Here is a 23,663-nt window from a genome sequence, read left to right as displayed (position 1 = left end):
AATACAAAATTATTTCCGGCAAGAATTCATTTCACAGTAGCTCCAAATTATTGGCTGCAGGCTCTTCACTCTAGGGGACATGTAATGAGTGAATGGATTTCTAACAATGTGTGACTTGTTTTTATTTGATGTGACTGTGCTTAAGTATCGAGATTCAGGGAACGAACAGGGTGCGAGGGGGAGGTGAGGTGGCCATGAGACGAAATGAAAAGCCCTTCAGTGCTGTGTTTCCTAACCCAAATTTTCTGATTGCGGCTGATTGTGTTCTGCTGATGGAAGCATGAGGCAGCCATTTAAACAACTTCTTTTAATTCTCTGTAGGTTTTCTCTCTGTGTGACCACAGGTCATTTTCCCTTCCTTTCCTTGTCAGACACCATTTGACTTGGTGTCACTTTCAGATTGACCCCTTCTGTGAGAGAGGACTGCTGGGACAGATAGGACAAATAATTTGGCGCTCAAGTAAAATTGAATAGTCTTTCAGCCTGCTTTAAATTCTGGGTACCGACTTCCTGAGTGGAGCTGGGGCAGTGAATAATGAGAATTTTATAACGACCTGCAAGCTGGAGATGGCTCAGTGCGAAAGCAAAAAGAAAGAGAAAATGGCTATTCACTTTTTCTCTCTCTCAAGCCCCTTTCCTTGAGATCCGCCACAGAACCCCAGCTGCTCCCTTGATCACCGTCTTGCTGAATGCTGCAATAACTTGCATTTATATAATACCTTCGATGCAGGAAGGCATATCCCAAATCACTTTACAGCAGTGATGGCAAACAAAATTTGACACAAAGCCAAATGGGAAATTTATGGGATGTCACCAAAGAGCTCCGTCAAAGTGAACAGTTTTAAGAGGGCACTTAAATGACCTGAGAAAAAGAAGCAGGCAGAAACCATTCAGCCCATTATTTCTGATTTCCCATTCAATAAAATCAGTGCCACTTTCCTGCACTAAATGCATACATATGGAATTTATTAATATTCACAAATCCTAGGTGTCTTTACTGTCCAGATGCTCCAGTGACTGAGATGGTGTCAGCCATAGACTTGTTTGGACGGTAGGTGAATTGCAATGGGTCGAGGTTATCTGGTGGCTGCAGTAAATGTGTGCCATTAACGTCCTCTGAAAACACATAAAGATGGTGGAGGTTAGAGCCACTAGGCAGTTCTTCTCAAGTACTGGAATGATAATGGTCTTCTTAAACATAGAATATAGAATAGTACAGCACAGTACAGGCCCTTCGGCCCACAATGTTGTTGTGCCGACCCTTAAGCCCTGCCTCCCATATAACTCCCCACCTTAAATTCCTCCATATACCTGTCTGGTAGTCTCTTAAATTTCACTAGTGTATCTGCCTCCACCACTGACTCAGGCAGTGCATTCCATGCACCAACCACTCTCTGAGTGAAAAACCTTCCTCTAATATCCCCCTTGAACTTTCCACCCCTTACCTTAAAGCCATGTCCTCTTGTATTGAGCAGTGGTGCCCTGGGGAAGAGGCACTGGCTGTCCACTCTATCTATTCTTCTTAATATCTTGTATACCTCTATTATGTCTCCTCTCATCCTCCTTCTCTCCAAAGAGTAAAGCCCTAGCTCCCTTAATCTCTGATCATAATTCATACTCTCTAAACCAGGCAGCATCCTGGTAATTCTCCTCTGTACTCTTCCCAATGCTTCCACATCCTTCCTATAGTGAGGCAACCAGAACTGGACACAGTACTCCAAGTGTGGCCTAACCAGAGTTTTATAGAGCTGCATCATTACCTCGCGACTCTTAAACTCTGTCCCTCGACTTATGAAAGCTAACACCCCATAAGCTTTCTTAACTACCCTATCTACCTGAGAGGCAATTTTCAGGGATCTGTGGACATGTACCCCCAGATCCCTCTGCTCCTCCACACTACCAAGTATCCTGCCATTGACTTTGTACTCTGCCTTGGAGTTTGTTCTTCCAAAGTGTACCACCTCACACTTCTCCAGGTTGAACTCCATCTGCCACTTCTCAGCCCACTTCTGCATCCTATCAATGTCTCTCTGCAACCTTCGACAATCCTCTACACTATCCACAACACCACCAACCTTTGTGTCGTCTGCAAACTTGCCAACCCACCCTTCTACCCCCACATCCAGGTCGTTAATAAAAATCACGAAAAGTAGAGGTCCCAGAACCGATCCTTGTGGGACACCACTAGTCACAACACTTCAATCCGAATGTACTCCCTCCACCACGACCCTCTGCCTTCTGCAGGCAAGCCAATTCTGAATCCACCTGGTGAAACTTCCCTGGATCCCATGCCTTCTGACTTTCTGAATAAGCCTACCGTGTGGAATCTTGTCAAATTCCTTACTAAAATCCATGTAGATCACATCCACTGCACTACCCTCATCTATGTGCCTGGTCACCTCCTCAAATAACTCTATCAGGCTTGTTAGACGTGATCTGCCCTTCACAAAGCCATGCTGACTGTCCCTGGTCAGACCATAATTCTCTAAATGTCCACAGATCCTATCTCTAAGAATCTTTTCCAGCAGCTTTCCCACCACAGACGTAAGGCTCACTGGTCTATAATTATCCGGACTATCCCTACTGCCTTTTTTGAACAAGGGGACAACATTCACCTCCCTCCAATCCTCCAGTACCATTCCCGTGGGCAACGAACACAAAAAGATCCTAGCCAGAGGCTCAGCAATCTCTTCCCTCACCTCATAGAGCAGCCTGGGGAATATTCCGTCAGGCCCCGGGGACTTATCCATCCTAATGTATTTTAATAACTCCAACACCTCCTCTCCCTTAATATCAACATGCTCCAGAACATCAACCTCACTCATATTGTCCTCACCATCATCAAGTTCCCTCTCATTGGTAAATACCGAAGAGAAGTATTCATTGAGGACCTCGCTCACTTCCACAGCCTCTAGGTACATCTTCCCAAGCAAGTGGGAATCTCATATTGAAGCAGAGAGGTTAAAAATGCCTGCAACTGCCCCCACCAGCTGAACTGACCAGAATCTAAGGACACACGATAAATGAACGCTGTCTGAGCCAGTCGCTTTCCAGAACACTGTTCTTACATCCAGCGACGACTGTGGATATAGGTACATTGAGGACTGTCAGGATGGCTCATTGCATTCCAAATCCCTTCTCTTCAAAATGTACTTAGAGTGCTCATCAGAAAGGGATGTGCAGCTGTCGACGATGCTGCCTGACTTTGTTCTGTAGCTCATTATCATGTATAAACCCTGCCACAACTGACCCCGGTCTGGAATTTTGGACCTATGTTATGTTTTAGCATCCCTGATGGCTTTACAGAGGCTGTATCTCACCATTATCTGCACAAAGTTCTACTCCCGTTTTCTTTCCATGGAGCCCTGCAGATGTTTTCCTTTTAAAATTCCCTTCTGATGATTATTACAAGGTGTTCCAGTGCAAATCTGAATAATTCATTAGTTACAAGCAATCCAACTTCACTTCTTGCCTATGTGACAATGTCATTCCCCTGGGTCCAATCCTACTGATAATGGAAATGGCTCTCCTGAACTACTCAGCACTTGAAGTGTTTGCAGTCAAATGCCAAAGTCAAGTTCATCGTCATAAGCATAAGAAAATGTATGCATAGGTGCAATGAAAAATTTACTTGTAGCAGCATCATAGGTACACAAGATTCACAAGAAAGACCTGAGTTAAAGACAAGAATTATATACAATTATACAAGCAAGAACACAACTGGAACAATAAAAAGCCCATTGTAATGTGAAGGTGGTCGTATTGTTGTTATACAGAGGTAGTGATTAGCTTTGTGCAGGTTATTCAAAAGCCAAAGTGTCAAAGGGAAGTAACTCATTTTGAAGCTGGTGGTGTGGCTGTTCAGGCTTCTGTACCTGCTGCCCGATGATAGCTACAAGAAGGTGGCATAGCCTGGATGGTGTAGATCTTTGGTGATTGATATTACCTCCTAATGATGATGGGGAGGGATGTAGCTGTGATATACTGGGCTGAATCACAGCTCCAACTTCTTACGTTCATTCCAATTGCTGTACCTGACCATGATGCAACCAGTCAGGATACTTTGAAAAGCACTTCTGTAGAGAGTTCAATGACATGCCAAAGCTACGTAACCCTGTAACACCGAGGAATTAAATACTGCTGACTGTCTCCGCCACCGACCCACCAATGGTGTATGTTTGCCCTCCTTCCATTTCAAGTCAATAGTCAGTTCTTTGCTTTGGCTGACATTGAGCGAGGACTGTTGCAGCACTACTGAATAATTTACTCTCAGGATGTTCTGAGGCTTTTGATAGCCCAAGTTGTGTTTTATAAGCACTATGTTGTTGGATAGTTGTCAGAAACACCAAAGACCAGATAATCCTCACTTTTAGCAATGTTGGTTGGTGGGTGATTTTTGGGCCAGTTGCAAGAGAGAGCTCTTGGCCTTTCCTCAAAGATCTCTTCTCAAAAAGCTAATCTGGGCTTTGGTTTGACACCTCACCTAAGACACCTCCAGTAGTAATTCCTTAATAATAACCAGAGACCATGCCAAACTCTCTAGATTGTGTCTAAGAGCCAAATATTGTCTTCAGATTGACACAGGATGTGCTGAGAATAAGACTGTTTCATGCTTTGGCCATTAATGCAGTTGGCAACTAAATAATCCCCCATCAACATGAGTACTCCACTCCTGCCTTGCCCCACCTCTCTATCCCCCCCCCCACATGCCGGAGTTGCAATATTACAAGACCCCCTTCAATCTGTTTGACCTGCCTTTATTGGCTAATATCCAACTGCTGCCAAGAGAGGATGCCTTCTGCTTTCCATTCCCCTGTTGTACACAAAGTCTGCTGCACATTCTATTTTTAAGTGACCGTGGGCTTCTCATTAAATAATGCCCTGGTTATTTACCATATTTGTTGGCATAAGCCACTTGAATCATTTCAATTATAGTCGATGCACAGAAGTCGTCCCTGAGCTGAAGACGAGCAATTTGCAGATTTCACAGTGAATGACAGATGAGCTTTAAAATGCCATCTCAGTTTAATAACACTGGTTGCTTATATTAGCACTGTAAGTGACAGCTTCATTTCCAGGTGTGCAAAGTCTGGAGATTACCATTTATCATTTTGCTATGGACGAGCAGCAGACCTGCACTCCATCTTTGTCAGGGGAAGGCAGAAGTGGTGCGTTCGTTCACAGCGAGGGGCACTGAGCAATGTCAGAACTGGGAGAGTTCCTCTTTTGTCACATTGCCACCACAGGCTTCACACTGATGTGGACCTGAGTATTTGGTTGGTTCTTCTGGTTCAGTACTGACCGTCATCAGAAAATGACACAGGAAGTGGGCAGTCAACGTTTCAGGTCACGGCCTTTCAGCTGGACTGAAACACAGAGAGAAGATAGCCAGCAGAAAGAAGTGAAGGGAGGGTTGGGGAGCTGTTGTATAGAGCGATAAGCAGAAGATGGTGGGGTGGGCATATAAGATTCTAAAAGCTTTTTGATAAGGTAGGCAGTTAAAATCTAACCCCCTCCCATGATAAGTGTATCAAAAACTAGACGGTATGGGTTTCACCTGAGGGAAGAGTTTTAAATGTGGTCTGAGGGTAAGTTTTTATGTAGAGAATGGTTGATATCTGGAACGCACTGCCAGACGAGGTTTACAAGGTCCCGACATTACACTACTTTCTTCACCGTGAAATCATGGTTATAATGTCTGATTTTCTGCATTGCATGATGGATGTAGAGGCTTTGGAAAGAGTGCAGAAGAGATTCACTGTGACGCTGTCTAGATTAGAGGCTATGAGCTGTAAGGAGAAGTTGGACAATCTTGAGTTATTTTCTTTGGAGTGTCAGCGACTGAGAAGTTTATGTTTATAGAGGTCATAGATAGGGTAGAGAGTCAAAATTTTTCTCACCGGGTAGAAATGTCAAGTATTAGGGAGCATGCATTTAAGATGAGAGGGGAAAGTTTAAAGGTATTGTATGAGGCAAGTTGTTTTACACAGATATTGGTGGGTGCAACCAGGGGAAGGGTTGAAACATACCATGCATGCAAATCATTTGATCACATCAGTACATTGAGGTAACACAAGGAAAAACAATGAGTGCAGAATAAAGTGTTACAGTTACAAAGACAGTGCAGTGCAGGAAGACAATAAGGTTCAAGGCCATAACGAGGTAGATTATGAGGTCAAGAGTCCATCTTATCGTACAAGGGCACAGTTTAATAGTCTTATAAAAACAGGAATGAAGCTCTCCATGAGCCTGGTGGTGCACACTTTCAGGCTTTTGTATCTAGGAGAGGGGATGGGTAAATTCAATTTAGAGAACCAATCCCTCACAAACCCTCCCCTACCTCATAAATTGAAGATAATCAGATTATCTTCCAGGTGGAAGATCCATAATCCTGAAAGTACACACCACCAGGCTCGAGGATAGCTTCTATCCTGCTTTTATAAGTCTGTTGAACTGTCCCCTTGTAAATATTCTAAGGCCTAGAATATTTACTTCAATTAAACCTCATTGCTAGCAGTTCTTCGTATAAATCAGGGCTTCTGTGAAAGTGAATCGTTGTGGCATTCTGGTTCCTTGACCTGTAACCCCTTGACTTACCATGTTCACAGGGAGGTAGGAGAGGACCTGGCAACCTGTAAGTGGGGGTACGAGCCGTCCGCTCAGTACGTGAGGGGTTCTTCTTTAGAACATATGTGTCATGGCCCACCACTTGTTTTCACAGCAGCCTTCAGTAGTAAAGTGGGCTGATGTCATTGCCACTACCTGTTTCAGGTTCAGATTGATTTATTTTACCACACGTACATCGAAACGTACAGTGAAATGTGTCACTTGCATTAACAACCAACACAACCAAAGCATGTGATGGGGGCAGCCCGCAAGTGTTGCCGCACATTTTGGCACCAGCAGAGCACGTCCACAGTGCTCAGCGGAACAACACAGAACACAACAGCCAACAAAACACACCCTTTCCCTCCCTCTCATCTTCCCATACACACAATCCTCTAACACCAGGACAGGCCAGAACTGTCTTAACGTGTTAAATCGAGTACATCCTGGTTTTGCTTCGTCAAGAACATCCCAATTCCTCTAACAAATTTTACAGATGTAATGCTAAGTCTATCCTAACTGGTTGCATCATGGTCTGGTCGGGCAATTCCAATGCATAGTGGCCGATTCAGCCCAGTACATCACTGGTGTATCCCTCTCCACCATTGTGTGCCCAAGCAATTGCTTCAAAACAGCAAATCCATCAACAAAGATTGGCACCGTCCGGGTTGTGTCAAATTCTTGCAGCTACAATAGGGCAAGAGGTACAGAAACCTGACCTTCCATATCACCAGGTTCAAGAACAGCTACTTCCCTTCAACCATTGGTTCCTGAACCAGCTGGTAAAACCCTAATCTTATAGTTTAGCAAAGCTATGAACACTTTGCACTAAAATGGACTTTTCTTTGTTCTAATTGTGTTCCTTCTTGTAAAATTAGAGTATAATTTATGTTTTTCTTGTGAATACTGCTTATATGATGCAATATGCCTGCGATGCCGCTGCAAACAAGTTTTTCGGAGCACCTGTGCATGTATGTACTTGTGCAGATGACAATAAACTGAACTCCAACGTTCAACTTTAATTTGGCACTGGGATAACGTTAGCACTCTATTAGCGCAGAAAAGCAGGTAGAAGCCCATTTCTGGCTCTCATGTCCCTGTTTCATTAACATTGGCACAGGCACGGCGAGATCTCATCTCTATCTCAGCATCTGGATGGTTTCTGGAAAGGACATCCAGTGTGACTCCAGCATTTTACAGGCCATTCTCCTTCATTTGCAACTGAAGACAAAGAAGTTGATGTCAACATTGAGTTTGTGGTCATCTGCACAAGTTTATTCAGGCACATTTCCAATGAAAACTTCCTTGCAGCAAAATCATAGCCACATAGCATCAGATAACATAATATTCACAGGAAAAACATAAATTGTACATAAAATATTAAAAATAGACCAAAAAACACAATTAGAATGAAAAAAAAAATAAAGTCCATTGTAATGTAAAACTGCTGTGGTGTCACTATACTGAGGAAATGAATATGGTTCCAGAACAGATTATTTGAAAGGTTGTGTGGGTGTTCAGGCTTCTGCTTCTGATATAACAGAGAATATACTGTTGTGCACAGTACAGTACAGCACAATACATACCCTTCAGCCTGTCATGTTGAGCTTGCTTTTTAACCTCCTTCTAAGGTCAATCTAACCCTTCCTCCTAAATAGCCCAACATTTTTCCTATCTTCTATATATCTAAGTTGTGTAAATATCCCTAATGTATCAGCCTCTACTGTCACCCACCAGTTTCTGTGTAAAGAACTTACCTCTGACATCCTCTCTGTACTTTCCTCTAATCTCCAGGAGTAATACCTGCTGAGTCTTTCCATCATTTTCTGTTTTTGTTTCAGATTTCCAGCACCTGCATCTTTTGTGGTTTTCACTGAGGACAGCAGTAATAGTTAACGGGAGCCAAACACACTTGTATTGAATCTTTCTGAAATTGTCTTTCATATTCTGGGTAACATGCTGTAAAGTTAACCCTCTGCATTTAGTCTGATCACTCAAAGTTATACCTTCAAGTTGTCAAAACTTCAGCAGAAATTCACTGGAATAGAACCAATCATGAAACTCACTGGGCTGGCTCAAGGAATAGAACTAATTCCCACGGAGGGCTCTGCAAACCAGTATTAGAATGCTTCAGAATGTCATGCCTCTGTTACCCAGTCCTGGCCGTAATTGCACTCTGCATTAAAGCATAATATAACAGCATCAGGGGTTTAAGTTTTCCAGCTTTTGGAGGGGATTTTGTCCAGACGTGTCCATTATTTCATGCATTTAAGTTGATCACTTTGTTCCATTCCTTACACAAGTCCTGGTAAGTTTTGAACCCAGTGTCATCACTTGAATTTGTATGTCGCTTTGTTCAGTAACTGTGTCACTGTTTAAACTAAAATTCAGCATTTGCAGCTCCTTCCACTGATCACCTTTGACACATTTATAAAAACTCTTTCATTCCCTCTTTTTCAAGGCCTATTATTGAAACTGCATGCATCTACCTAACCATCAGCGACTTTCAAATCCTAGCAACCCTTCCGGTTCGAAAAGAAGTGCTTTCTCCTGGCACTCTCCGTTCTTGTGCATTTCATTTTAAGGCTCTGCTCTCAAGCTGTCTACCCTGTAGCTGCAGCTAACAGTTTACCTTTATTTACTCTGACTAAACCTTTCACCATTTTAAAGACTCTGACAAACTTTTTAGCTTTCAATGATCAGCTTATTCAAGTCAAGAGATCAATAGATGTTTGCAGACTGAATCGAGAGATCTGGGAAACAGAGGAGAAGGAAAAGAATCCGATATGAGCCAACTTCTGTTTTTATTTCTTATGTTGTTATTTGGGAAAACAGTGGCATGGCAGTAGCTCTGATTTTTCTTTGTTCTTTCATAATTACTCAATTGTGCATGAAAGGGAGAGAAAGAGATTTAATTTTACATAGAGTCTTCATAGATTCACAGCAGACGGTTGCTTCTCTATCCCAGTGTACAACTGTGGTTGGTAACCTTCGAAACTGTAAGTCAGTAGGCTGTGGGCTTATCCCATTCCCAAACAACAAAACACAGGCTAACACCGTGGTGAAGTAATAAGTTTCTGATCATTGTGAGTGAGTGCTTGCTGTGCACAAATCGGCTATCGCCTTTCCTGCAGTGTGACAATAATCAGCCTTCAGAAGTAAAATGTCTTTAGCTCACTGTGTAAATGTGGACATTTCTGAGCAGTCATATAGGTGGATTATAATTGGCACTGTTCCTTTTTTCAAAGTTCAAAATAAAATTTGTTATCAGAGTACATGCATGTCACAATATACAACCCTGAGATTTTTTTTCCTGCAGGCAGACTTAGCAAATCTATAGAATAGTAACTGATCAATGAACAACAAACTGTGCAAATGCAAATATAAGTAAATAGCAATAAATAACAAGAGCATGAAATAACAAGGTGTAGAGTAGTTAAAATGAGACCATCGGTTGTGGGAACACCAGAAATAGAATGAATGTAGTTTTCCCCCTTTTGTTCGAAAGCCTGATGGTTGAGGGGATAGAAACTGTTCTTGAACCTGGGCCGCAAGTCCTGAGGCTCCTGCACCTTCTATCCAATGGCAGCAGTGAGAAAAGAGCCTGGCCTGAGTGGTGAGGATCTTTGATGATGGATGCTGCTTTTCTATGGCAATGTTTCATGTAGATGTGCTCAATGGTTGGGAGGGCTTTACTTGTGATATACGGGGTCGAATCCACTACTTTTTGTAGGATTTTCCCCTCAAAGGCACTGGTGTTCCCATACCAGGCCATAATGCAGCCAGTCAGCACACTTACTACCACACATCTATAGAAGTTTGCCAAGGGTTTGATGACATACCAAATTGCTGCAGACTCCTGAGGAAGTAGAGGTGCTGTTGTGCTTCCTTTAGCAAATGTATTTATATGATGGGTCCAGGACAGATAGTGACACCCAGGAATTTAAATGTACTAGCCCTCTCCACCTCTGATCCTCTTATGTGTACTGGCTCATGAACCTCTGGTGTCCCTCTTCTGAAGTCTACGATCAGTTCTTTGGGTTTATTGATATTGAGTGAGATGTTGTTATTACACCACCCAGCCAAGTTTTCAGTCTCCCCCCTTATGCTGATACATCACCTCCTTTGATACAGCCTATTTTACATCACCTCCTTTGATAAAACTTATTTTACAATTTAACTCCCACGCCGTTCACACGGACTGCGCGTTATAACAGCCGTCTGGCAGTGCTTGCACAGTACCAAGCAGAAGCAGCCCACAACAGTGGTGTCTTCAGTAAACTTTTATATGGTGTTGGAGCTGTACTTAACCACACAGTCATAGGTATAAAGGAAGTAGAGCAGGGGTCTACATACACATCCCTGTGGTGCTCCTATGCTGATGAAGATTGTGGAGGAGATGTTTTTGATGATCTGAACTGACTGCGGTCTGCAAGTGAGGAAATCCAGGATCCAATTGCACAAGGGGGTATTGAGGATCAAGTCTTGGGGTTTACTGATTAGTTTTGATTCTTTATATACTACAGCAAGTCTGGACAGGTTTTAAGTTGTAGAATGTAAGAGACAAAAATAAATATTTTTAAAAGTAGAGTTGTACAGTTCGGAAACAGGCCCTTTTGTCCAACAGGTCCATGCCAAACAAGATGCCCATCCAAGCTAGTCCCATTTGATTGTTGTGTGAAATAAAAAAGAAAACAAATAAACTGCTTACATTTTCCTTTCAAACAAGAAAAGGGTACTGGGAAAATTAAAAGTTTGAAGCAAATTTATTACCAAAGTATGTTCCAAGGTTCAAAGTTCAAAGGTTCATTTATTATCAAGGTATGAATGCAGTATGCGGTATACAACTCTGAGATTCTTCTTTTCCAGATAGCCACCAAACCAAGAGAAAAAGAACAGCAACATGATCATCAACCCTCCAAATCCCCCTCTCCCTGCACAAAAAAAGAACAAAAATGAAGAAGAACATCAAACCCCAGACCGCTCCCCCCACACAAAATGCCACAAGAACATCAACCCCCACATCCCCCTCCCCTGCACGAAAATAAATGAGAAAGAATGGACGAAACTATAACACTGAAAAATGGTCCATAGTCCAAATATGTGCAGTATACGTCACCATATATTACCTTGAGATTCATTTTCTTGCAGGCATTCACAGAAAAATAAAGAAATACAATAGAATTATGAAAAACTAATACAACAAAGAGTGACAAACATCCAGTGTGCTAAAGAGGTTAAACTGAGCAAATAATAAGTAAATGAATAGTAAATCAATAATACTGAGAACATTAGTTATACAGTCCTTGAAAGTGAAGCAATAGGGATCTCAAAACACATGCTTTCCTTTGTTGCTAGCAAAACCATCAACAGTGACCACATGCTTCGGTGGCAAAAGGACTCTGATGCTGGAGTTAAGTCAGATCAGTTCACTAAAACACTCCAAACTCTGTGTTATCAACTCCCTCCAGACTACTCTATTCAGCTCTGTGTTGAATACTGTTGAATTAACCAATACATGGAAAGGAATGGTTTAGAGGGGGATGGACCAGATGTAGGGAAGTGGGACTGGCTCAAGAAAGCCCTTTTGTCGGCAATCACCACAGGTCCTGTTTACGTGTTGTGTAAATCAATGATTTTGTAACAGCCTGTGCATCATTGGGAATGTGTGTGGAAACTGGAACACTCAGGGAGAATGTGTAAACTCCACGTCGACAACACCAAGGTCAAGCTCGAACTCAGGTTGCTGGAGCAGCACTGTCTGCTCTGCCATTATACCATCTATTTTCAGGAGGGTGACACCCAGGCAGAATTGGTCACAATCCTCAGCAAGTGTTTTTGAACTCTCCATTAGTGCAATCTTCACAACCCTGACACAGGGTTTCGATCCAAAACATCAGCTGTTCCTTTCCCCCCAAATGATGCTGCTTGACTCGCTGAGTTCTTCCAGAAGATTGTTTGTTGCTAAGGTATGCAAAAGCTATTCACACTGCTTGCTGGTTTTCTAACCTCACCGTGTGCTTGTGTTTTTCTTTAAATCTTCAGTCCATTCGCGAGGTCACTGGATATATTCTGGCTGCCCTGAACCAGTTTGAATACCTCCCTCTGGAAAATCTGAGAATTATTCGAGGGACGAAGTTGTATGAGGAAAGATACGCGCTAACTATCCTGCTGAACTACAAGAAAGATGGAACATTTGGACTGAGGCAGCTGGGCCTACAAAACATGACAGGTAGGATCTACTGACAGATGTGAAAGGTTCATATTACCCTGCATTTTGAAAGAAAACTCAGCTTTGATTCATTCACTTGTCATATATACGTTTCAACCCCAGCTGTACAAACTGTGCATGGCTTTAGATAACTTAAATGACTTTAAACCAACTAAAAATAGATGAACCGATGCTTAGGATTCAGCCGGTGCTAGGTGCAGTCAAGGCACTACACTTTATGAAATACACCAGCATTTGGTGAGAGCACAGAGGCAATTTACTAGGTTGCTGCTTAGGGATGAGACACTTCGTTCATATGGAGATGGTTAGTCAGGTCAGAGGAGATTCTATAAAGGATCAAGAATCAACTTCATTCACCATTTACATTTACATGTATTTGGAATTTGTTGTGCTGTGTTGGGCGGGGTGTGATCAACATGCCACAAAAACAAGGTTGTTCAACAATTGCATAGAATAAAGAATCATATAAAAACAAAGTTAGAGGTTAAAGTATGGATATGGAATAAAATTTGCATAAATACAAGCATGCAGATTGGATTCTGGTTAATCAGGCCATCAGTGATCTGGATAGCCACTTATTTGGGACAACTCTTAAAGAAGAAAAGCAAAATCGAGATATTAGGTGGGATTCCCTTCAATTATTGGGATACTATGCCACTTAATTGGGGCAGGAGACTGCTGCCGAACAGTTTCCAACTTGCATCAGTTGCATGTGCTTATGTGGTCGTTAGACACCACACTATCCTTAGAGTGAACAGCTTTTAAGTAACATCAGTGATGTCTGTTTGTGTTCCAAAAGCAGAGATTCTTGTCACCGATAATTAACAAGAAATAATCAGTAAGTCAATTCAGAACTGTTTTGCTCACTTCGGTTGCAAGCATTCAGGATTGGAAATGCCAGAAATGGCTGGGAGAGAAAATGAAATGATTTCATTGCTTCAACAAGTCAGGAACTACAAAATTTGCAGGTGTTGACAATCATCTTGAATGTCACCCTTGATCCCCACCTGACACTCAGCTCTCACTTGTGGCTCCAGGTATCTGTTTGCATGCACCAGCGTCCACACCCCACTTCGATATGCAGGCTAAAACCAAGTGAGGGTGGCTGGTGGCCCTCATACCCCAGGTTAGATAGGGATACACCTGTCCCAGCATGCAAAGTCAGCTTCGGCAGTCTGGGAGGATGAGATCTACATTGAGATCCAACGGTAAGGAAGGCAGCTCTGCAGTGCCTCGTGGAGAGCAAGGGGCATGACAGGACACAGAAGCAACCAAGGAAGACCCCAGTTGTGACATCTACTCATGTCACTGATCCTGGACTGTTGAGGTCAAGAGAGTGGAACTACCTCAGTGCAATGGCTTTTCCACTTTAAATACACTCCCGCACAGATTTCCTGTTGGATAACCACCAGTGGCATCGGTAGTGTTCTAATTTGTTCTATATTTCATTTAAATGATTAATTTGTTACTCAGATAAACAATAGCTGGGTTTTTTTTATACCTTTTTAACTATTTCCATGAATGTTTGGGGAATTGGGGCAGTGCTTAATTGTACTGATCCCGATGTGTTCCAATTAACTGGAATGTACTATATTTACAAAGTAAGCAACATCATAAAAAATGGTTCAAATGCTTTCAAGACCATGATTATTTGTGGTAAACTAAATAAGGAGAAACATAAATGCATAAGACGTAAGAAATAGAACCAGGAGTAGGCAATTTGACCCTTCACCCTCTGTAAGATCATAGCCTGTATGCCACTTCACACAATCATCGCAAAGCTCCTTGATATCCAGAAATCTATTGACTGCTACCTTGAACTTGCTCAGTGATTGTGATTCCACAGCCACGTTGGATAGAGAATTCCAGCTGCTCACCATCTTTCTCCATATCCCTGAGCTGAATGGCCAAGGCCTTCTTTTGAGGCTGTGATACCTTTTCCTAGACATCCCAGTTCGGGGAAATATCAGCTCCACATTCAACACGTAAAACCCTTTAAGGTTTTTTTTATGTTTGACTGTTTACACTGTCAGGCGAGATTGTAAAAAGGGGTCATCAGAGTCACCAGATCAAAGGTGGGCTCCACACAATGCTGTGTATTTCAGTGTCTCCCGTTGACAGAGAATTTGCTCCATATCCAAACCTTATCAAAGCAGCAGGCTTGTATTCCTGCAACATACATCAAAGTTGCTGGTGAACGCAGCAGGCCAAGCAGCATCTATAGGAAAAGATGCAGTCGACGTTTCAGGCCGAGACCCTTCGTCAGGACTAGTCCTGACGAAGGGTCTCGGCCTGAAACGTCGACTGCACCTCTTCCTATAGATGCTGCTTGGCCTGCTGCGTTCACCAGCAACTTTGATGTATGTTGCTTGAATTTCCAGCATCTGCAGAATTCCTGTTGTTTAGGCTTGTATTCCTTCCTTTTCATAATTGGCCAGTAATTTAATTACAACTGCAAGGCAGAATTTTCAGTAATTGACAAAACACACCAGAACTCTTTATTCCACATTGACGTACCATTGCTTCAGGCTGAGAGATTATGGTAACTGTATTAACAATTGTCACCGAGATACCCTTCCCTTTCTCTCGATACCCCCTGCTATGACCAAACCTCATGTAGGTATACTCATGACTATCCTGGGAGATAATCCACTGACAATCCATTGAAATCATGGTGACTTCCCAGCCCACCCTTCCTGACTGCAGCACTCCTGGTGATTAAGAGGTACCATTTTAAAGTAAAATCCTACTTTCAATAATTAACAGTAATTACACTGCTATTCTTTGATCTAAAAATAAAGTTCACCCTCCCTCCCCAAAAATGGTAGCCTGACTAACAGACTTCACTTCTTTCCCTTCTCCTTTCTGGAATCAGTACCTGTTGTTTGCTGTAAGTATTGATGTTCGAAAGTTATCCTTCCTGAATTACCGTGAACTCCAGGTCAAACACAACCCTCAATGGAATTGAGCTTTTCTTTTCTTTTCATCGGATCTCTCTCTCTCTCTCTCTCTCTCTCTCTCTCTCTCGATCTCTATCTCTAACTCTAACTCTAACTCTATCCCTATCTCTATATATACCCTCCTCCCCCTCCGTCTCCCTCTCTCTTCCCTCCTGGGTTCTCCCATGGTATGCTGGCATCCAGCACTTTAGGTCAATTTCTGAGCCACGTCCTGTACAACAGCTTGGCTCCATTTATCTACATTTAGATGCATTTAGCCACTGTATCAGCAGGAAATTTTCGCACTCTGACGGTGGTGACCGCAGGCCCAAAGACATTTAGTACAACAGCTGGGTAGTTCCAATGTGGTCAGGAAGCCCCTCATTTACACATCCTTACACTACCCATGTATATGGCATGTAGATGAGGGGGCTTCCTGAGGTTGTGATCCAGTTATAGTAAGGGTAGCAGCTGACTAAACCTCGAGTCGCAGATGATTCAGCAATGTAAGTAAACCAATCTTAGTGCTTTTGTAATGAATACAAATATACTTTCCAAGAATTGATTCAAGGCTGTCAGTACATGAATTTTGGTGGAATAACAAGCTTTATGAACATGTACAAGTCTGATGGATGCTGTCTTCTTGAATTACCACCTTTTGGTGGCATTTTCCTTGTTGGGGAGCATTGTGCCCATGATGGATGGAGGTGGCTAAGTCTACAACCCTCTACAGCCTCTTGTGATCCTGTGCATTGCAACCTCCACATCAGGCTGTGATGTAACCAGTTTGAAATCTCTCCACTGTACATCTATATTAATTGGTAGGAGTCATTGGTGACGTACTGAACCCCCTCGATCTCCTTGCAAGGTAGAGCCTCTGGTTTGCCTTCTTTGTGATTGCATCAGTATTGGGCCCAGGATAGATGCTTTAATCATTTCACATGTAGGTTGATGAGTTTTGAACAGTTCCCCTGCTCTGGGTTTTAGGAGGTTATAGCAGGCAGTACAACAGCTTAACAAGTACAACTGTTGCTTCACAGCTGGGTTCAATCCTGACCTCAGATACTGTTTGTGTGGAGTTTGCACGTTCACCCAGTGAATATGTGGGTTCTCTTTGTGTGCTCCAGTTTCTCCAACATCTCAAAGCAGTGTAGATTGGTCGGTTAATTGACCATCATAAATTCCTCCCATGTTGTGTAGGTTAAGTGGCAGAATTCGGGGAATTGATGGGAATGTGAGAAGAATTAAATGGGATTAAAGTAGGGTTATTGTAAATGGGTTGCTCAATGAATCTGACAAACTGAAAGGCTTGTTTCCATGCCGTGTGACTCTATAACTATAAGATATGGACTCATGCGATGGGAATGGCACAGATCGCCTATAACCGAAGTGAATGAGGTCAGGAGACAGAGAGCTAACAAGCCCTGCTTTGACACTTGTAACGCTCACTCATATAAGGGCAAGTACAGAGACCTTGGCATTGTGGAAAAAACGTATCCCAAATGCTCTCAAACTCTGGAAAAGTTCTTGCTATACTGCAATTTTACTCTTTATTCCCATGTATTTAAATCCAATTCTTGTTTTTCTTTATTCTACTGTGAATACTTGCAAGAAAATGAATCTCAGGGTAATATTTAGTGACATACAGTATACATACTTTAATACTAAATTTACTTTGAACTTTGAACTTGAAAAATGGGTTAGTGTTTACGGCAAAAAAAGTATGCGGCCACATGAGAATGTAATAACGCACTTGCACATGGTGTGTTGACAGCATAGGTTCAAGGCATGACCTTGCAGGAGTGAAACTTGCCTTTGCTCATTAGTCCTGAATAGGTGAGGAAGTACACACTCACCACTGCGTATCTGTTCCATTGACTCCACTGGAACCAAGTGTGCAGGTGACAGCTGCAGACATTTAGCACTGGTGACCAGAGGCAAAATTATCTGCAGAAGGATGGGGAGCGATGGGGTTAAATTTTAAGGGCACTTGACTAATAAGATTTGCTCAGATACATATGCTTGAAGTTATTTAACCGATCCTGCGACAAACACAGATGAATTTTAACTCTTGCTGTCAGGATTCTGAGGCAAGGGAGGCAAGATTAGAGTTGGACTGAATCCTATGCCTCCCTTTTGGCCAGACGTGCAGTGGAGAGATGTTGCCCCACCCACTCATGCTCAATGGCTCACAGGCATTATGTCCTGCTTAGTCCCGGAAAAGATTCATTCTTCACTTCTTAATTCGGATATAAGGTTCCAAAAGGTGTGGGGACCTTTTGTTGAATATTTTCATAATTCCCGTTTAGATTAAGGGTTTATCCATCCTTTTTTTTTCTTTTGCATTTAAATTCCTTACTTCCAGCTTCTTTCGGTTAAGACATGGTTTTTTTTTGATGTGTGAACATATTATAGTTCAGGTAGTAGGCAATATACCTCCTTTTTATAAATACAGCTCTATGGTGATAAAAGTTCTGTTCAACTTTTTTATATATGGTAAGGTTGGCTCGGAGTTGGGTAGTGGGAGGGTGGAGTGGTAACTAACTTTATACGATTCTACTATTAGTGCTTTTCCTTAACTGTTATGAACTGTACACTTTGATATGTTTGTTTTTCACTGTATAAAACTTTCTTTTACTTTTTTTTGTTGTTGCTTTGTAAAACTTATAAAAAAATTAATATTAGAAAAAGAGTTGGACTGACTGCTGAGAGGGGAAATTCAGAAGCAGCCGTGCATGTGTGTAGGTGTAGCACCTTGAAGATGCGGATAACTCGGGTGTCTCAGTGACAGCTCTATAACTCAGAGGGAGGGAGTCCTGGTATCAGCTCCACTCCTCCCCACTGGGAGATCAACGAGGAAATAAAAGATGTTCAGCTTTACTTTGCTGCAACTGCTGGCTCAGACAGAAAATGTCTTAAATGCCCGAGAATTCTGCAGGATGCATTGGCTGGAGAAGAGAGAGCTAACCACCTTATTCCCACCTTCCAATACTGGCTCCATAGCCCTTCCCATCTCACTCTTCGAGTAGCATTGAGTCCAGCTGAAGGGTCTTGAACTGAAGCATCTTCTGCCCATGTTCCTCCAGCTTTAGGTATGTTGCTCCAAATTTCAGCACCAGCAGCCTTGTGTGTCTCTGTTGTTTAATTCTAAAGGGAGATTTTGCCTCCACTAAACTTGCAGGCAGTGAGGCCCAGACCCCCACATTATTCCAGTTAGAAATACCTTTCCTCGTCTCCTCCCTAATTGTTCCACCTATTAGTTTGTCCCTTCCCTCTGGTTTGTGATCTGCTTCATGAAATGTATCTGTAACATGGTGACTAGAACTGTGTGCGGTATTTCACCAATGATTAACAGAACAGATCGTCAGACAGCTGAGAGGTATTGAGTTTGGAAAAAAATAGCTTCAAAGAAGGAGGCATTCCCAATGTCTTACATCACCTCCGATCTGCCGCCTCCCCCTTCTCTTTTGGGAGAATTAGGTGCAAGGGCATGAGATTCAACACAGCAATCTCCCAGTGAACAGGAAGGGAAGTAATTTCATCCCAACAGGAGTGAAGAGGCACAAGAGATCTGAATCAAAGAGCTGATTGATGTCAAAATGGTTCATGATCCAGACACTACCCACTACATAAATGAGGAACTCATTGAAGAAAAAAACACCTTCTAATGCTTCAGTGAGATGAGTGTTTACTGAGCGTTCAGTCATTTACTCCCAGAGCGTGGAGGAGGACACATTGTATACACAGTGGCATTATTGTTGAAAACAAGAGCCTTGACTCATCTGAGTCATTTTGTGGCAGGTTTGGGTTACTACAAGCATTTATTTGTTAGTTTTGTGGTTCAGGCAACCCAATTTCACAGAAAGCCAAGTTTAGAAAATGGAAATTGGTAGATGATAAAATTAGAACTTGCACACCATGTTTACTCAGAGTGAGAAGCATCATCTGCAGAATATGCAAAGCTGCCTAGTAGAACAAAACCCCAACAGGTTATGCTGAGAAGGTAAAAGAATAACAGGTAAAAATCTATAAAAAATAACTGCAGATGCTAGAAATCTAAAACAAAAACAGAAAATGCTGAAATACTCAGCAGGTCAAGCTGCACTTGTGGGAAAAGAAACAGAATTAATATTTCAAGTTGGAGAGACTTTGGGAGAATGCAGGATTGGTCCTGAGCAATATTGTGAGCTTTCATTATCGATTCCATTATTGGCTTTTCTCTCTGGTGTGACATTGTGTTTAGAGTTATGGGCATGCTTCTCATTTCTCCGCTGTCAGAGCTGCAGTTACACGTGGCACCACAGGCAGGTCTCCCCACTCTCTGTCCCCAGCAGACATCAGGCTTGAGAAGGGAGTGACAGCATGCTCACCATGGTTTCAGCCGGTTGCAAGCTGGGGCTGTGGAACTCTGGCCAACCCCTGCAATTATCCCCAAGGATATGTCATTCAGGAGAGACAGTGACCATACTTGCCCAGTTGGTGAAGCTTCAATAAGACAAGCGGGAGCAGAAACTTGAAATCAAGTACAGAGTCTGCACCAAATGAATGAATGCCACAATAATTACTCCCTTCAGTTGTATCCTGCATTCCGACAGGAACTCAGAAGGACACTATTGGATGTCCCATTCTTCTTATTATAGATTACAGAATTTTCAAAACTGGGTGTATCTGGCCCTAATTGCCCGTGTACGGGGTCTTTCTTTTGTTACATTTAAAATGGCGACTTTGTTATGTTAATCTGGGGAATGCGGCTTTGTTGTGCTTTAACGCTGAAGAGAGTTTGCGCTAACAGTTTGTTTTACTTTAAAATGAGATAACAGGGTTCTATTAGCCAATGGGTGGTTATGTATCATTTTGTTTTTGGATGCCATGCTGTATGATATGACTGTGGACTGAGTTTTGGCGGGGAGTCGGAGGAGAGACGAGGAAGACCGCGGACGTGCGGAGAGGCTCCGGTCGATCACTAAGGGTGGTCCCGAGCCCTGAGTCGACGGAATTCGGGTGGTCGTCTGAAGTCGAATTGAGCTCCAACGGTAGCACGTGAAGAACTTGGACTTTGATAAGTGTTGGCGCCTTTTTCTTTCATTATTTCCCTCTCTGTATCAAATGTATATTAATGTCATAGAATTAGTAATATCTATAAAGTGTATTTGTTAAAATTCACTGGGCGTGCTGGCTGATGATTGATGTTGGTGATTGATTCGGGCGGCAACCGACCCTGTGGGGAGTGTTGAGGCGGGTGCTGGGCTGGATTTCCCCTAGACATACACGAGCCAATATAACTGAATGTTACACCCATGAGAAGGTGGGATGCCTTGAGTGACTACAGTGTTTCTAATGAAGATATTCTGAAGATACTTGTTCAGGGCTGTTAGGGAGGGTGTTCTAGGATTTAGACCCAAAATAATGAGCAAAAATAATGAATGACCAGTGACGTACTTCCAAATCGGGAGGGTGTATGGTGGCGTTGGGAAGGGAATCTGCAGCGGTGGTGTTTCCATGTACCTGCTGCCTGTACATAATCCGTAACTCTCCATTCCCAGCATACTCTTGCAAACACAAGAGTCTCTGCAGATATTGGAAATCCAGAGCAACACACACAAAATGCTGGAGGAACTCAGCAAGTCAGGCAGTATCTATGGAGAGGAATAAACAGTCGACATTTTGGGCCAAGGCCCTTCATCAGGACTGGAAAAGAAGGGGGAAGAAGCCAGAATGGCTTCTGATTATTCATGTCCAAAGATGATACCACTGTATCTGCTTTCACCACTCCCACTGGCAGCCCATTCCAGATCTGTGTAGAAACCTTACCCTCTTTTAACCTTTACCCCTCTCGCCTGCTCTTGTGTTTCTTGGTTTTTTTGCGTATCACACCAGACAGTCAGCCATTCTTGTCTGGCGCGTGGTGTCAGGATTGGTCTCCTTTCGGATTGACTGGGTCACGACATGAACGTTCCTGACTTGACCCTTTTTTTTAACGAGGCGGAGTGGCTCGCTTGACGTTCAACCCGGCACAGATGGAAAGCGCGCTCTGGGGGTGGCCCGACTTGGATTCAAACTCGGGAGCCTTCACTCCGGAGTCCGACGTTGATGCCATTGCGCCACGAGCCAACTTATTTCTTGGTGATACAGGTCGTGATCACTGAACACTTATGGCTAAAATTCAATAGGATTTGTCTTCAACAATCAGTCGTAAATGGTAACCTTTAAAGAGGCATTATGAATGTTGCATTGCAAAAAGGAACAGAATGATCCTGACCTATGAGTCATTCGAAAACATACCTACCATCCAAGAGAAATCCTGATTAATAAAGAGGTCTTTCTCAGAAGCTAAGCAATGCCACTACTTACAGTATTCATCACTGGAAAGAAATTTACTCAGTTCATTGGGAATGTGTCTGTATCAAAGCTCCAGACACAAACACCAGTCTAGCCCAATATCCCCGCACTTTACTGGGAGAATACATGCTGTTGGAGATACAGCCTTTTGAATAGGGTCTTCTGGAACAGATCTAAAAGAAGAGTATGATGAAATCAGAACTGCACAGCATAGGAAGAGGTCCGTTGAACCAAAATGTCTGAATTAAACTAAATCCCTTCTGCTATATGTGTCCATTCCCTTCATATTCATGTGTTTATCTAATAAATACCACACTGTATCCGCTTACACAACTACCACTGGTGGCCCATCTCAAGTTTGTGTAAAATGCTCACCTTGTACATCTCATAGAACAGAAAATAGAACACACAACACAGTATGGACCCTTCAGACCCTGATGTTGTGCCAAACTTTTAACCTACTCTAAGATCAATATAATTCTTCCCTGCTACATAGCCCTCCATTTCTCGATATCCTTCAAACTTTCCTTCTCTCACCTTGTATGTATGTTGTCTAGTACTTGACATTCCTACCCTGGGAATAAGATTCCAACTATCTACCCTACCTGTGCCAGCAATTTCTCTTTATTGTCCTGGTCAACATTGATGTCTCAGTGTTGTCACAAAGACCGCATCAGTACCAAATTACAGAAGTTTTTCTGCGAACAAACTAGCTGCTCTATTTCCAACAGTGAACAATGTTTAAAGAAGTTCCTCATTACCTGTAAACCTGTGCAGCATATCCGATGGTGTTGAATAAATAAAGCCTTTCCGTTATTTGTTCGGTAGCTAGATTCGTGTAGAAGCTTTGGAGAAAGTTGAAGTGTATGCAAACGAACATCTGGAAAGTATACAGTGAGTTTTTCAAACTGCTGTACTTCTAGATGTTGCTTTTTAAATTATTATTGCAAACCCAACTATGCGAGTAACACTGCCATATTCGGTTTGGAGGAAAAATGTCAGCATGACATTTTAATTAAGGTAATCATTCAGAGGAGAAAATTATCTTGTAGGGTCAACTGCCAGAACTATGAAATATGAACTGCTCAACTAATGATGAAGAACAAAGGGTCACTGAGCTCTACAATAAAGACAGAGGCCTTAATATGTGCTACCTTGCAGTGGAAGCTGTCGCAATGTGGGAGACTGACCCACGGCAGAACAAAGCAAGTTTTTCTCTCAAAGCAGAGCATCCAAGAAAGTCACGTTGCTGTTATACAAAACTTTAGTTAGACCACACTTTAGAGTACTGTGTGTATTTCTGGTCACTTCATTGCAGTAAGGAAATAAAGCCTTTGAAAAGGATGTAGAAGAGGTTTACCAAATGCTTAATTGTCTTGTGTGGTAAAGAGAGTTTCGACGAAACTTGGGGTGTTTATACTATGGAAATGCAGATGCCGAGGGGACTGCTGATATAAGTTTATAGAATTAGGCATAGATAAGGAGCACAGTCAGAAATGTTTTCTCAGGATAGAGAAATACTAGAGGACATGGATTTACACTGAGCG

General features: G+C 42.5%; 1 protein-coding gene across 6 annotated transcripts in view; it reads left to right on the top strand.

Annotated features, from left to right (window-relative positions):
- The window catches only part of LOC134348348 (receptor tyrosine-protein kinase erbB-4-like), a 1,006,440-nt gene that overhangs the window by 475,132 nt on the left and 507,645 nt on the right, over positions 1 to 23,663 (top strand). For all 6 annotated transcript variants that reach the window (XM_063051562.1, XM_063051560.1, XM_063051559.1 and 3 more), the window contains exon 3: positions 12,652 to 12,838. In XM_063051562.1, coding sequence (XP_062907632.1) covers positions 12,652 to 12,838 — 187 coding nt within the window. The remainder of the gene's footprint in view (positions 1 to 12,651; positions 12,839 to 23,663) is intronic.

This window comes from Mobula hypostoma, chromosome 6 (assembly GCF_963921235.1).
Source record: "Mobula hypostoma chromosome 6, sMobHyp1.1, whole genome shotgun sequence".
In the NCBI taxonomy this organism is placed as follows: Eukaryota; Metazoa; Chordata; class Chondrichthyes; order Myliobatiformes; family Myliobatidae; genus Mobula; species Mobula hypostoma.
Note: the sequence above shows the minus strand (reverse complement) of the source record. Positions and strands in the feature narration are given on the sequence as shown.